The sequence below is a fragment of the Dictyostelium purpureum genome (assembly GCF_000190715.1).
Source record: "Dictyostelium purpureum unplaced genomic scaffold DICPUscaffold_116, whole genome shotgun sequence".
Classification (NCBI taxonomy): Eukaryota; Evosea; class Eumycetozoa; order Dictyosteliales; family Dictyosteliaceae; genus Dictyostelium; species Dictyostelium purpureum.
In genome coordinates this window covers 37,492-51,110 of record NW_003519453.1, presented here as the reverse complement: position 1 = coordinate 51,110, position 13,619 = coordinate 37,492, and the positions used below count along the sequence as shown (strand labels likewise).

General features: G+C 24.6%; 5 protein-coding genes across 5 annotated transcripts; 2 read left to right on the top strand and 3 right to left on the bottom strand.

Moving 5' to 3' along the window:
• Positions 1–226: 226 nt before the first annotated feature.
• On the top strand, positions 227–1,483 carry DICPUDRAFT_152110 (uncharacterized protein; the record flags this gene model as incomplete). The annotated part of the gene is made up of 2 exons (XM_003287882.1): positions 227–730; positions 791–1,483. 2 exons carry the CDS (start codon positions 227–229, stop codon positions 1,481–1,483), a joined length of 1,197 nt encoding a protein of 398 aa, XP_003287930.1.
• Positions 1,484–1,562: 79 nt separating this feature from the next.
• DICPUDRAFT_47629 (fatty acyl-CoA synthetase) lies at positions 1,563–4,882 on the bottom strand. The gene is made up of 5 exons (XM_003287870.1): positions 4,770–4,882; positions 4,551–4,573; positions 4,279–4,415; positions 4,054–4,204; positions 1,563–3,348 (listed from the first exon to the last, which is right to left on the bottom strand). The coding sequence occupies exons 1-5, from the start codon at positions 4,792–4,794 to the stop codon at positions 1,678–1,680; spliced, it is 2,007 nt and encodes a 668-aa protein (XP_003287918.1). The 5' UTR covers positions 4,795–4,882; the 3' UTR covers positions 1,563–1,677.
• A 617-nt stretch (positions 4,883–5,499) lies between these two features.
• Positions 5,500–6,698, bottom strand: DICPUDRAFT_33256 (uncharacterized protein; the record flags this gene model as incomplete). The annotated part of the gene is made up of 4 exons (XM_003287869.1): positions 5,500–5,670; positions 5,773–5,833; positions 5,912–6,249; positions 6,321–6,698. The coding sequence occupies 4 exons, from the start codon at positions 6,696–6,698 to the stop codon at positions 5,500–5,502; spliced, it is 948 nt and encodes a 315-aa protein (XP_003287917.1).
• Positions 6,699–6,771: 73 nt separating this feature from the next.
• DICPUDRAFT_47628 (uncharacterized protein) lies at positions 6,772–8,959 on the bottom strand. Its single transcript, XM_003287868.1, has 2 exons — positions 8,662–8,959; positions 6,772–8,576 (listed from the first exon to the last, which is right to left on the bottom strand). The coding sequence occupies exons 1-2, from the start codon at positions 8,812–8,814 to the stop codon at positions 6,999–7,001; spliced, it is 1,731 nt and encodes a 576-aa protein (XP_003287916.1). The 5' UTR covers positions 8,815–8,959; the 3' UTR covers positions 6,772–6,998.
• Positions 8,960–9,419: 460 nt separating this feature from the next.
• DICPUDRAFT_87805 (uncharacterized protein) lies at positions 9,420–12,649 on the top strand (the record flags this gene model as incomplete). Its single annotated transcript, XM_003287881.1, has 5 exons — positions 9,420–9,543; positions 9,619–11,267; positions 11,355–11,634; positions 11,706–12,019; positions 12,116–12,649. The coding sequence occupies 5 exons, from the start codon at positions 9,420–9,422 to the stop codon at positions 12,647–12,649; spliced, it is 2,901 nt and encodes a 966-aa protein (XP_003287929.1).
• Positions 12,650–13,619: the final 970 nt, after the last annotated feature.

Below are 13,619 nucleotides of genomic sequence, written 5' to 3'. Positions count from 1 at the left end.
AGAAAAAAATATCCAAAAAAAAAAAAAAAAAATTTTAAATTATTTTAAATTTATTTAAATTTTTTTTATTTTCATATTAAAAAATATTTATTCCCCTTTTTTTAATAAGATGATGACAATAAACCACATCAACAAAATCAATTATAGGAATGTATTAAAAAATCAATATTTCAAAAGATATTTACATCCAGAAGGATGTTTTAATATAGAAAAGATTCAAAAAATGATGGATAATAGTTCAACATCGGGTAATCCTTTTATAAAGAAATCATTTAAGGGTCCATTATTATTAAAAGATTTGCAAGCATTTAACGACAATGGTTTTCTAATCAAAAACGATATAATAGATAATAAACTACTCTTTGAATTTAAACAAGAGTTTAATGAATATCAAAAAGATAACAATCATACCAATAATAGTAATAATAATAATAATACTCAATACAACTGCCATTTTAAAAGTTTATATGAAATTAGACAAAATCAAAATTTCTATGAATCGTATATTCAACTATTAGGCTCAACATATTCAGATTCCTATACAAACTATTCAAATACTTTATCGTTAATAAACAGTGGTAAACCAACAACAATAAAGAATGTATCATTTTTAGAATACCCAAATTTTATACATAATTTTTCACCCATTGAATTATTCATGTATTTAGGCAACTCAACTATCAAAAGCAACTCTGGTGAAAACAATGATAAAACCATCAATTTAGATTGTGTAAGTCATCAAATAGATAGATATTTAGATATTTATTGTTTACTAATTATATTATTTTAGAATCCATTTAATTTATTTAAAAATGAAAAAATCAGTAAAGAAGGATTGGTTTACAGCAATATAGAATGTTGGAAACCTATTAGATCATTCATTTCATTAAAAGATAATCAAGGAATTTGGATATTACCAGGGTTTCATAAAAAATCAGTTCAGTTTATTCAAGATAAATATTTAGAGAATAGAAAAAAGCTTATTAAAAACCTATCTTTAAATGGCAGCGGAGAATCAAATGGTTATAATGTTAGCAATTATTATAAAAACGATAAAGAGTTATTGTCAATGTTAGAATATATTCCATTAAATAAAGGTGATATAGTATATTTCGATTGGAGAATACCGAAAAGCTATGACCAGTCATTATTAGAATTTATAGATACGTCCTTTTTACCAAATGTTTTAATTAATCAACAATATATTCAAATAGAAAAAGATAATTATAAAAATGGTATAATAACACTAAACAACACCAATAATAATAACAATACCAAAAATACAACCAATAATATCAATAATGAGGGTTTCTTATCAAAATTCCTTTCAAACTTTAAAAATAATAATGATAGTGCCAAGGACAATTATCAAAATTTAGAAAATAATAAAATTAAAGAATTTAATAATGAAAACTTTGTATCACCAAAACTATCAATATTGGGAGAAAAATTATTAAATTTTAAAAAATGGGAAACTAATTAAATAAAAGATATAAAAACATAGTATTATATTATTATTATTATTATTATGTTTTATAAAATTTTTTTTTTTTTTTTGTTTTATTTATTTAAAGCTAATTTTTTTTTTTTGTTGTGTTTTGATTTTTTTTAAAAATAGTAAAAAAAAAGTAAATATACATTTATTATAAATTATAAAGTTGAAATAATCTAAATAATTTAAACATCTGGATGATCACGTTTATATTCTGTATAAAGATTGTCGATAATTTCTTGATATCTGATTTTGAGTTGTGGTCTTTTTGGTTTGAATGATGGAGTTAATAAATCATTTTCTTCAGAGAAGGCAACATGTTCAATGTGAATATGTTTAAGTTTTTCGAAACCGTGGAGTTTAGCTTCAGCAGCACATGAATCGAATGATGACATAATTTCTTTGTAAAGTTCTTTAGTTTTAACGAGGGTTTCTAAATTGTTAACGTCAAGATTTGGATATTTAGAGGCGAAAAGTTTTTGAACGACTTCAAAATCTGGAACAACAACACCAACTAAGAAACTATTTAATGAATCACCATAAACGAAAACTTGTGAAGCAAATGGTGAACGAACGTAAACAGATTCTAAATATTCAGCAGCAACGTATTCACCTTGTGAAAGTTTGAAAATGTTCTTCTTACGATCAATGATACTGAGAGTACCGTTTTCATTCCAACGACCAACATCACCAGTGTGGAACCAACCATCAGATTTGAGATCTTCGGCAGTTTTTTGTTCATCTTTATAGTAACCCATGAAAACGTTGTAACCACGTAAGCAAACTTCACCTCTTGGGCATGGTTTATCAGTTGAGAAATAATTCATTTCTGGTACATCTACTAATTTAATTTCGACTGATGAAAGTGGTGGACCGACATGGTTAAGGTTTGGATCTTCTGGATAAGCAACATTGGCACCACCAACATTTTCAGTTAAACCGTAACCTTGAACGACTGGACAACAGAAACAGGCACGAAGGAATTCGGCTAATTTTGGATCTAATGGAGCTGAACCAGAGAGAATAAATTTAACACGACCACCTAATCTATCTTTGGTCTTTTGGAAAACGAGTTTATCCCAAATTGGTGTACCTGAACCACTTTTCATGGCAGCTTGTTTAGAGTTAAGACCCCAGTTGAAGAGGAATTTCTTTAACCATGAATCATTGTTAACAGTGAACCATAATTTATCGTGAAGACGTTGCCAAACACGTGGAGCACCACAAAGGAAAGTTGGACGTAAAACTTGAATATCGTTAAAGAGTTCTGGAATTAAACCTGAGAAGAAACCAATTTGGCCACCAACAAAACACATTAATGAAACAACAGCACGTTCAAATGAATGAGCTAATGGGAGATATGACATATGGACATCATCTGGGGTGACACCAGCTGGTGAATTATCAGCAGCAGCAACTTCACTAACCATATTGGTGTGTGATAACATAACACCCTTTGGATTACCAGTTGAACCTGAAGTGTAAAGTAAAGTACAAAGATCTTCTGGTGATGGAAGAACGTGTTCGGCTGGATTTTCTTGACCAATCTTTTCAAATTCTGATAAAAGGTAAACTTTAATGTTACCATCTTTGAATTTCTCTAAAGTAGTTTCTGGTAATGGATCGAATGAAACAATAACACGAATTGATGTTGAAGCACCCATAGCATAAAGTTTTTCAACATTTTTACCTTCACATAAAATAATTGAGAGTTCTGAATGATTTACAACGTACTCAATGGCATTTGGACCTAATGTAGCATATAATGCAACTGGGACCAATGATTGATTCATTGCAGCCATATCTGATAAAACCCATTCAGGTCTATTAATTGAAAAGATACCAATACGATCACCCTATAAATATTTTTTTTTATAATTTTAAATTATTAATATCATTATTAATTATTAATTATTGATTATTAATTATGTTTATTATTTTTATTTGATTATTTATAAAATAAAACACTCCGTTGTTGGATATTTTTTTTAAAAAAATAAAAATTTTGTGTCGATTGATTTACAAAGATATTTTTAATAAAATATTTTTTAAAAAAAAAAATAAAAAAATTTCCACATAACTTTTCGCCACAATAAAAAAATAAAATAAATTTATGATAATAAACCAAAATGTGTTTACGATCATTGGAGAAAACTTTGTGATATAATGTGGGGTTATTTCATACACAAATTTGTACTATGCAGGTGTTTGGTGTTTGATTAATGATTGGTGACCCTTTTTGAATTTTTTTTGGAAAAATCTTTTGAAAAAAAAAAAATTGGAAACGATAAAAAAACGAAGCACAAAAGATGTAAAAAAAAAATATATGAAAAAAAAAAATGCCGTCGTGAAAATTTTGTGTGCTAAACTTTTTAAAAAATTGAAGTGGTGAGGCGGAAATGAATTATTTGAAATAAAATATTAAAAAATAAATATCAACACATGTGTGAAATATTTGAGTGTGTGTGTGTAAATTGACTGATGCTGTTATTTGAAACAATAAAAAAATTCCTATGCTAAAATAATATATTTGAATGTTCTGTTGTTAATTAAATAAATACCTTTTTGGCACCACAATAAACTAAAGCTGAACTGATATGGTTAGCTCTAATAACACCTTGTTTATAAGTAATCCATTTGTAATCACCTCTTTTTCCATCAGCTAATAATTCACGAATACCTAAAAAGTTTCTATCACTATCTTTGTTGACTCTGTAAAATTAATATTAGATTAATAAATGTTTTTTTTTTTTTTTTTTTTTTGTTTGTTTGTTATTAAAACATACTGATAAACATCATATAAAGTTTTGGTTTTACCACCATCTGGTGAGTCAATTAATTCTGGGAACTTGGTGTTTCTTCTTGGTCTAGTTTCACCAGCAATAACTGGAGCATTTGGGACTTCAATTGATTGAAGACGAATCTATAGATAAAATTAAATTAAATTAGTATTCTATATTTCTTTAAAAGAAAGAAAAAAAAAAAAAAAAAATCTTTATTCATATATAAGATATATCTATGAATTTTCTTTTATTTTCTTCATAGCTATGAAACATACAAAATCTGGATCACCAAGTAATTCTATATAAAAAGTATTATTTTTTGTATTATAATAATATGTTAATATTAAATTTTATTTGATTTATATTCAAACGATATTGCATAAATTGCTTATTTTGAAGAGATTTTTTTTTTTTTTTTTTTTTTTAACACTATAAAATAAAAAAAGCAATATTTATTTATTTATTTATCTATTTATAAATTTATTAATACATACCTTTTCTAGTTGTTAAACTTGACATTTTTATATATTATAATTTAAAATAAAATAAAATAAAAAAGACTTTTCTAACAAAAATAAAATATAAAATATATAGAAAAAAAAATTTTAAAAAAAAAAATAAAAAAAAAAATTTAAAAAAAAAAAAATTAAAAAAAAATTAAAAATAAAAAATTTAAAAAAATTAAAAAAATATATTTTTTTTTAAATTGAAAGAAAATAAAAAAAAAAATATGTATGTATGTCAAGCCACACATTTTTTTAGTTGAAAAGTGATTGTTGTTTTTTTGAAAAAATAAAATTAAAATTAAAAATAAAAATAAAATTAAATAAAAGTTTAGTTGATGTGAATAGAAATCCCAAATTTTTACACCACATGAATATAAATAAGTGTATCTATAATTTATTTCAAATATTTTTTATTGCCACACCACACCTATTTGTTTTTATTGCCACACCACCTCACACCAAATTTGCACAATTATGTTTTCAAAATAAAAAAATAAAATTAATTTTTCCCAAACTCGACTGAATAACACTTTTTCCCAAACAGTTATTTATATCTCTTCATTTTAAAGATTTTGAATTTATTAATTTATTTATAAATTTATTTATTATAATTTATTTTTAAAAATTACAATTCTAATTTTTTCTTTTTTTTTTTTATTTTTATTTTTATTTTTATTTTTTTTGATTTAAAATACAATTTAAAAGTACTCTGATCTGGTTACTTTCTACCAGTTAAACCATTTGGTCTTGGAGCACCACCTATTTTGGGAGTAGTTGAGAATGATCTTGTTTGTTGTGGTTGTGAGCCACATTTTCCGCAATATGGATTTCCTTCTTTTTCAATATAACCTTTTTCTAAACTTCCTGAACATGTAAAACAAACAAAACACTTTGATTAAAATAAAATATGTTGTTAGAATTTGTATTAATTATTTCATATAATAATTGAATATTTGAAAAAAATATTCATTGAATAGTTGTAGATATTTACATTTTGATGATATTTATTACCGCTAACCATTGTGTATGTCGAGGTAATTGGCTTTTTGCATCTATAATGTATTGTAAAATGAAAAAAAAATATTAATAATAGTTTTAATTTTTTTTTAAAAAAAGTTATTACAACATACTTATTGCAGGATACAGTATTTGATGTTTTATTGGCACAATCATTACAGAGTGCAAGACCTTCTCTATTTGTAAATGTGTTTCTACCAATCTTTGATTGGCATTGGTTACAGGTAAAGCAGTCCTCATGATAAACATTGTTGTTAAATGTAACTACATCACCTAAAGATATTACTTTTCTGCACCAGGTACATGATTCTTTACCTTTTTGAATATTGCTATAAAGATTTGTTTTCATATCATTTAATTCTTTAGTTTTTGTGTTATCAACTACAACTTTGTTTGATGCATTATGTTTTGAAATTGCAATATTTGGATTACTTTCTATTTCTTTTTTGCACTATAGAATATATTTATATTAGATTACATACTATAATGATATGTTGTTTTTGTTTTATTAATTAAGCTTACATCTAAACAATATGGACAATTTGCAATTTCTGAAAAATTTGTATTTGATAAATTTTTTGAACATAATGTGCAGGTAAAGCATTGAGTATGATAGTTTTTACCAATTACATTTTTATATTCTGTATTGATAATTGGTCTTGTGCATTTATCACATTTTACATCGTTGGCGCTAAAGCATTGAGCGTGATATCTTTTTGAATTTAATACTGATACCTGGTCATTTGGACCAATGGTTTTATGACACCCTGAACATGTACCAACTACAACATCATAATGAGTTTTGCAATATCCAATTAACTTGTCGTTTGGATGTTCATAGATTTTTATACACTTTATTCCACATTCCCCGCAATATTGTAGTTTATTATTAAATGACATTATTTGTATATTATTTATTAAAAGATAAAATTAAACCCAATTTTAAAAAAAATTAAAAAATTAAAAAAAAAAATTAAAAAAAATAAATAAAAAAATTAAAAAAACCAATTTTTTATTTGAATCTAAAAAATTAATTATAATAAAATTGCAACCCTTTTTTGGATTGGTTTTTAATTTTTTTAAAATTGATCGAAACTGGATATATTTAAAATTTGTGAATAAAAAAATAAACGAATATTTAAAATTATTACCAAACTGTAATAATTATTACTGATCGATTTTATGTTTTTATTTTAAATTTCAATTTAGAATTTCAAAAGTAGTAACAATTGAGGTGTGGTCTGATGGGTATAGATGATTGCTGTCAGAATTGGTAGAGGTTTTTGATGACGAAGATGATAATGCTGGGATTTCTTTGCATCTGCCTTTGATGTGAAAATCTAGTACTTTTAAGTTATTATCATTTGATCTGAAAAGATAGTCTATACGTTTATTTGGTGCACCATAAAGTGTTGGGAAAGTATAGCCGTTGAGATAATCTGTAATCTTGCAATCACTATGGACTTGGTTTCTAAGTTGATCTAAATAGATATCTTGGTTGCTATTTTCTTCAAGTTTTCTAGATGAATATTCCATCCAAGTGTCTTTTAAATTACCAGCATGGTTATTGATTTCATAGTCACCAATTAAATATTGGATAGCATTTGCGCTGGGTTCTAAATTTAGATCACCCATAAAGAGATGTGGTTTGGGGAATTCGTTAATATATTTAAGTGATTCATATGCATTTCTCTTTGAACCTTCAGCCTCCAATGAAAAGTGGCTTGTAAAAACATTTATATTGAGATCGTGTTGCTTTAAATATACTTGAGCACGTAATAGTGAACGTTGATGAGCATCATCAGCATTCATAACTTCTCTTGATAATTTAATTGAACTGATATCTGTAATTGGATGTTTTGAGAATATAGCTAAACCTTCAAACTGGAGACCTGTATTGGTGTTATAAACCATTGATGGTAAATAGGTAAAATGATATTTTTGATTACGTTCTGATAAAAGCTTCCATATGTGTTGTACCTGATTACGTTCTTCACCCTTTCTAACAGAGCTTTTGAATGGGGCTTCAGATGTCCATGAAGAGTATCTAATTTCTTGAAAGCAAATGATATCTGGTGATTCATTTAAAATAACATCGGCCATCTTCACTCTTCTCTCTCTCCATGGGTCGTTAAAGTTCCAAGTGTTATATGACATTACTTTGATTTGATTTACTGCATTTTGAACACCACCACGGCCACCAATATGACTATTACCACTGTTGCCTGTATATTGTAAATTTGAGATAGTAGAGTCAAACAAGTCTTGATTGTTTTGATGTTTTATACCATCGTTGCCCTGTTTGTTGTTGTTTACTAAATCCTCAAAGCTATCGAAGCATAAAAACTGTTGTGTTGATAATAAACCTAAATAATCTTTGAAGAGTTTTAATTTTAAATATGTACATTTTTCATCTAAAAGTTTTTTAGTCTTATAGTCATTGCTTGTAGATAGTGATTCATTCCTGAGGAAAGATTCATAGGTTTTTGATGTCTGAATATTTGTATCCATATATACTGATATATCGTAGACGGTACCAATTGGAAAATCAACTAATTGATATTGTGGATATCCATTTCTATTATTCGAAACTGGTTGTCTAGTTTTTAAATTTTCACCATCTCCATTTAAACTTAGGTATTGAACTTGCTTTTTACCTTCAACTAAATCAATCTGATATATTGGGAAGAAATATTTCGCTTTGATATTTAAATTTTGTGTTGTTTTAAAATTATTTAAAAAAAAATATCTATTTAAATTTATATTTGATTTTAATTGCTAAATTTATAAATAAATAAGAATATTAGTATTTGCTACACTATCGCTTTGGAGGAACTCTATATTGTATAACCTGATGCCTTACACCTAAAACATTATTTATTTCTTTAGAGCCAATTGACAAACTTTCATATTCGCCAACAATACCAGCACTAGTAGTAGGATATGAGTTTATTAATATTACAAAATTATTTAATACTATTACTATTATTAAAAACAATATTTTGTTTTTAATCATTATTATTACTAATTATAAGTTATTAATTATTATTATAATTTTATTGTTATTGTTATGTTATTATTATTATATTATATTGTTATAATTATAGTATTAAAAAAACTATAAGATTTATGAAATTATTTTATTTGATATCATAAATTTTATCTATACAATTCTAATTAAAATTTTACAAAAAAAAAGAAAAAAAACAAGTATGAAATAAATAAAAAAAGAAATTATTTATTTTTTTATTAAATTAAAAAAAAAAAAAATTTTAAATTGGGGGTGGTGTTAATTTAAAAATAAAAATAAAAAATTAGGGTAAATTAACTGAAAAACAAATATATATAATAATTAAATTATATATAAAATTACTATATTTATACAATGGTAATAAAATATTTATTTATAGAAGATTAAACCAAAAAAAAAAAAAAAAGAAAAAAATTTTTAAATTTAATTATAAAATTTATTTTTTTTAAAATAATTTTTTTTTAAAATTATTTTTTTTTTTAAAATTTAATTTTTTTTAAAAACGAAAAAACGAAATAATTTTTTTTTTTATTTTTTTTTTTTATAAATACAAGTGTTTGATTGGATTAACAAACACAACATATTTTAAAATGGGTAGATCAAAAGCTAAAAATACTAAACAACCATCACTCGATTTCAAAGTGAAAAAGAAGAAATTGGGTAAAAAACCATTACCAAATCCAAATGTCACTGTGACAACATTTAAATCAAAGGGTAAATAATTTGAATTTTAGTTTTAATTAAATAAAATAGATTAAAAATACTAATATTAAAATTTAATATATTTAGCATTAAATATGCCAGGTCAAAATATTGCAGAAGAAAAGGATGATTTAGTAAATTTTAGAAATTTAACATTAAAGGATTTATTATCAAAATTAAGTCATTATAACGATCAAATAAAGAAAGATTCAGTTACAGGTATTCGTGATTTAATTTCATTGCATCCAGTAGTATTACACAGTCATTTAGGATCTATTATGAACAAGTTGGTAGAGGTTATCAATGATTTAGATAAAGATGTTAGACATTGTACACACATTTTAATCGGCAATATTTTAAAGATGACAGATGAAATCACTATCTCACCATTTATTCCATTATATTCAGTATACATCAACTCGGGTATGACTCATTTAAAAACAAGTATTCGTTTAGATTCATTACGTCTTTTAGATATATTCATCGATCATTTCCCAAAATTAGTTTCACGTCATTGCCATCAAATGATTCCAAATTATATTGACCTTTTAAAGAGGGTTTCAGGTTCAGCCACCACTGCAACCGTATCAACATCCACCTCCTCAACTGCAACTATTCAAGACCCATCAACCAATGGTCTTAAACCAGCAAACGCACAAAAAAAACAAAAGAATACAGCCACATCAACACCAAAAGCCAATTCACTTCACACTAGAGTTTTCATTTTAAAGAGTCTTTATAAATTAATTCAAGTATTATTGGTTAAACCAGATTTATCATTCGCTTCACTTCTCAACTCTATCCACAGACAACAATATCACACACCAATAGTAGAATCTAAACTTTTAGTTAATAATCAACACGCTTTTCAAGTTTATCAAGAAAAGAAGATTTTCTCTTCTATCTTTAACAAATATAATTTAAAAAATGAAGCTGCCAAAGCTGCATCAGCAAGTGGCGATACTCAAGCACTCTATCCAACCATTTTAGAGACACCAGATGAATTAAAACAATTTTCACTCACCCTTTTACCAATTCTTATTGATTTATGGTTAGAGCTTGGTCCATCTAATCCAGGTATTTCCTTCCAAATATTAGAGGATTTAGAATTGGTTGTAAATATCGTTCATTTAATTGTACATTGCTTAAAAGAATTTTTCTCAACATCAGAACTCTACAAAGGTATCAGAAAGGATTACATTAAATATTTTTCAGGTCATTTCCCATTTTATGTTGGTTCAGCTTCAAATCCAGACTCTAAAGAATGGATTACAAGTAATTCAATTAATTGTGTTATGACTCAAATCGCATCACATTTTCTTGGTTTTAACCCAACAGATCTTGATCAAGTTAGAGATTGGTATTCACCATTCTTGGAATACATCGAAGATTCACTCAATGGAAAGCTCATTGATGAAAAGGTTGAAGGTCGTCAAGGTCAAGCTATCAAAAATCATATTTCAAATTTATTATGGATTATCAAAGTCATTCTCCCAATGTTAGATAAAGATCAAACTTTTAATATTTTAAATGCATTCATCAAATTTGATGAAAACTGTCACCCACACTCTACTTCAAAGAAATCTTGTGTATTTTTCATTAAAGAATTAATAGATATTCAATCAAATTCAACTTTATCAAAAGATAAATCATTTAAAAATATTATCGATTGGGGTTTATCATCATTACCAAAATTATTATGGAAATTAGGTAATTCTGATATTGATACTACTTTAGTAAGTATAATTTATTAATAATAATAATTATTTTATATTGATTTTTTAATATTAATTTTAATTTTTTTTAATTTTTTAATTTTACAGATGATTTTAAATATTTTATTATCAGTTGGTAAAGATAAAACTAAAATTAAGCAATATGATTTAATTCAAAATGCTTTAGTACCATTCTTTTTCACTATTACAAAAGAATCAGAGAAATTTCCAAATGGTAGACAAATCTATGGTCCATTTATAAATTTACCATTAAATATTCAATTTTTAGCTTTAAATACATTATATTATTTTTCATCATTAAATAAAATAATGATTAGATCATTAATTGCAATTTGTAGATGTATGTATAAAAATAAAATAATAAATAGTAAACAATAATAATAATAATTAAATTAAAATTCTAATATTAACCAAATATTCTTTTAATCATATATATAGATAAAGATATTTCATTTGAAGTTATTTCATTTATTTTAGATTTAATTCACAATTTATATTTAGTAAATAATTTAAGTATTTCACATTATATTGCTTTTTCAACAGCAATTACACTCTCAATTACATCAAACGAAAATCAAGACGCCAATGATACAGATATCGAAATGAAGGAATCCGATGAAACTTTAATAAAAAGAAAAGAAAATACAGATAATATTTTAGCTAAATTATGTTGGAATATCAATAGTTTAAGATTATCAAATCCAATTCAAGATATTTTAGAACCAATGACACCACCATTTATTAATGAATTGGTAAATATACATTATATATCCTACATTACATTATATTATATTTAAATTGCAAATACTAATTATAATATAAATTTAATATTACTACCGTCACTATAGAATAAATTAAATGAATCAAACTCACATAAATCACTTTATATTTTAACTTTAATATATTCAACATTTAATAATAATAACCAAGAAGATGAATTTATAAATATTTCAAAAGATTTAATTAAAGTATTACAAGTTACTTTATTTACATATATGTTTAATTCAATTAAACATGAATCAAATACCATTAATAATAGCAATAATAATAATAGTTTGGATTATATTAAAGATTTTAATATTCCAATTCTTTTAATTAAATCAGATAAATCAAATCAAACCATTTTAAATATATTAAACCAAATTTCAAATAAGGTTAATCACGGCTCAACTCAAATCGAAAAGAATAATAATAATCAATTTAGCATACTTTTATTAATAGAGTTGTTTAGATCAAAAGAGTTATACGAAGATTTCCAATCAATAAAATCAACCATCAAATCATCAGTTTTAAAGAAAATAGAATCTTCAGTAAAAGAAGTTTCAGAAAAACATTTGGTTGAAAAATTATTATTAGAATCAAAATTATTATTCAATGAATAAAATAACTAATAGATAATTGAAAAAAAAATAAAATAAAAGAAAATAAAAAAAATTTAAATAAATATAAATATCTTTATTATTTCTTTTTTTTTAAGAAAAAACTACTTAAAAATAAAAAATCTTTTTTTTTTTTTTATTTTATTTTTTTATTTACTTTTTTGCATGTTTTACTTTTTAAAAAAAAGTTTTGTTTGCTTTTTTATATTATTTAAATAGTGAACTATAAAATGGAAAATCATAGTATTAATTCCAATAGTAATAATAATAGTATGGTCAGAGATTCAAATACACTATTTTGGATGGTTTTTTCTAATTGTTATTTAAGAAATAAAATATTGGGATATTCAAAACTTTATAAATTATTTTCTTCAGAAAGAGCTTTTAAAACAATTTATGAAATTCATAATTTTAAATTCAAATATTATTTAAGAAAAGTAGTTATAAAAGAACAAATGAGTTTTTTTAGAGATTTCACTTTTTATAAAGATAGTAAAAATGATTTAGAGTTATTACCAACAAATATCGAATCAATTAGTGTTAATAAAGTAAATAATACTATACCCAAATCGATCAAATCTTTAAAAATTGAATATTGTGACAGTGACGAATCGACAATTTTTTTAAATAACAATACTCTAGAGTCATTACATATATCAAGCAATTATCATAGTTCAATATTTCCTGAATCATTAACTCACCTTGTTTTATGCTCCAACAACTGGACGTGGAAAAAAGGCGTCCTCCCAAACACTTTAAAAAAGATTTTTATATATTCAGACAAAACAAATATTTTTGAACCAGGTTCTATACCAGAGTCAGTCGAAGAAATTGATGACCATTTTGGAATAGTTAAATTGGTGCCAGGCTGCCTACCCAAAGGTTTAAAGAGACTTAGAATCATTAAGACTTGCAAAATCTCCCAGGATTTAGTATTTTTAGAGTCTTTAACCGATCTAGAAATTATATGCGA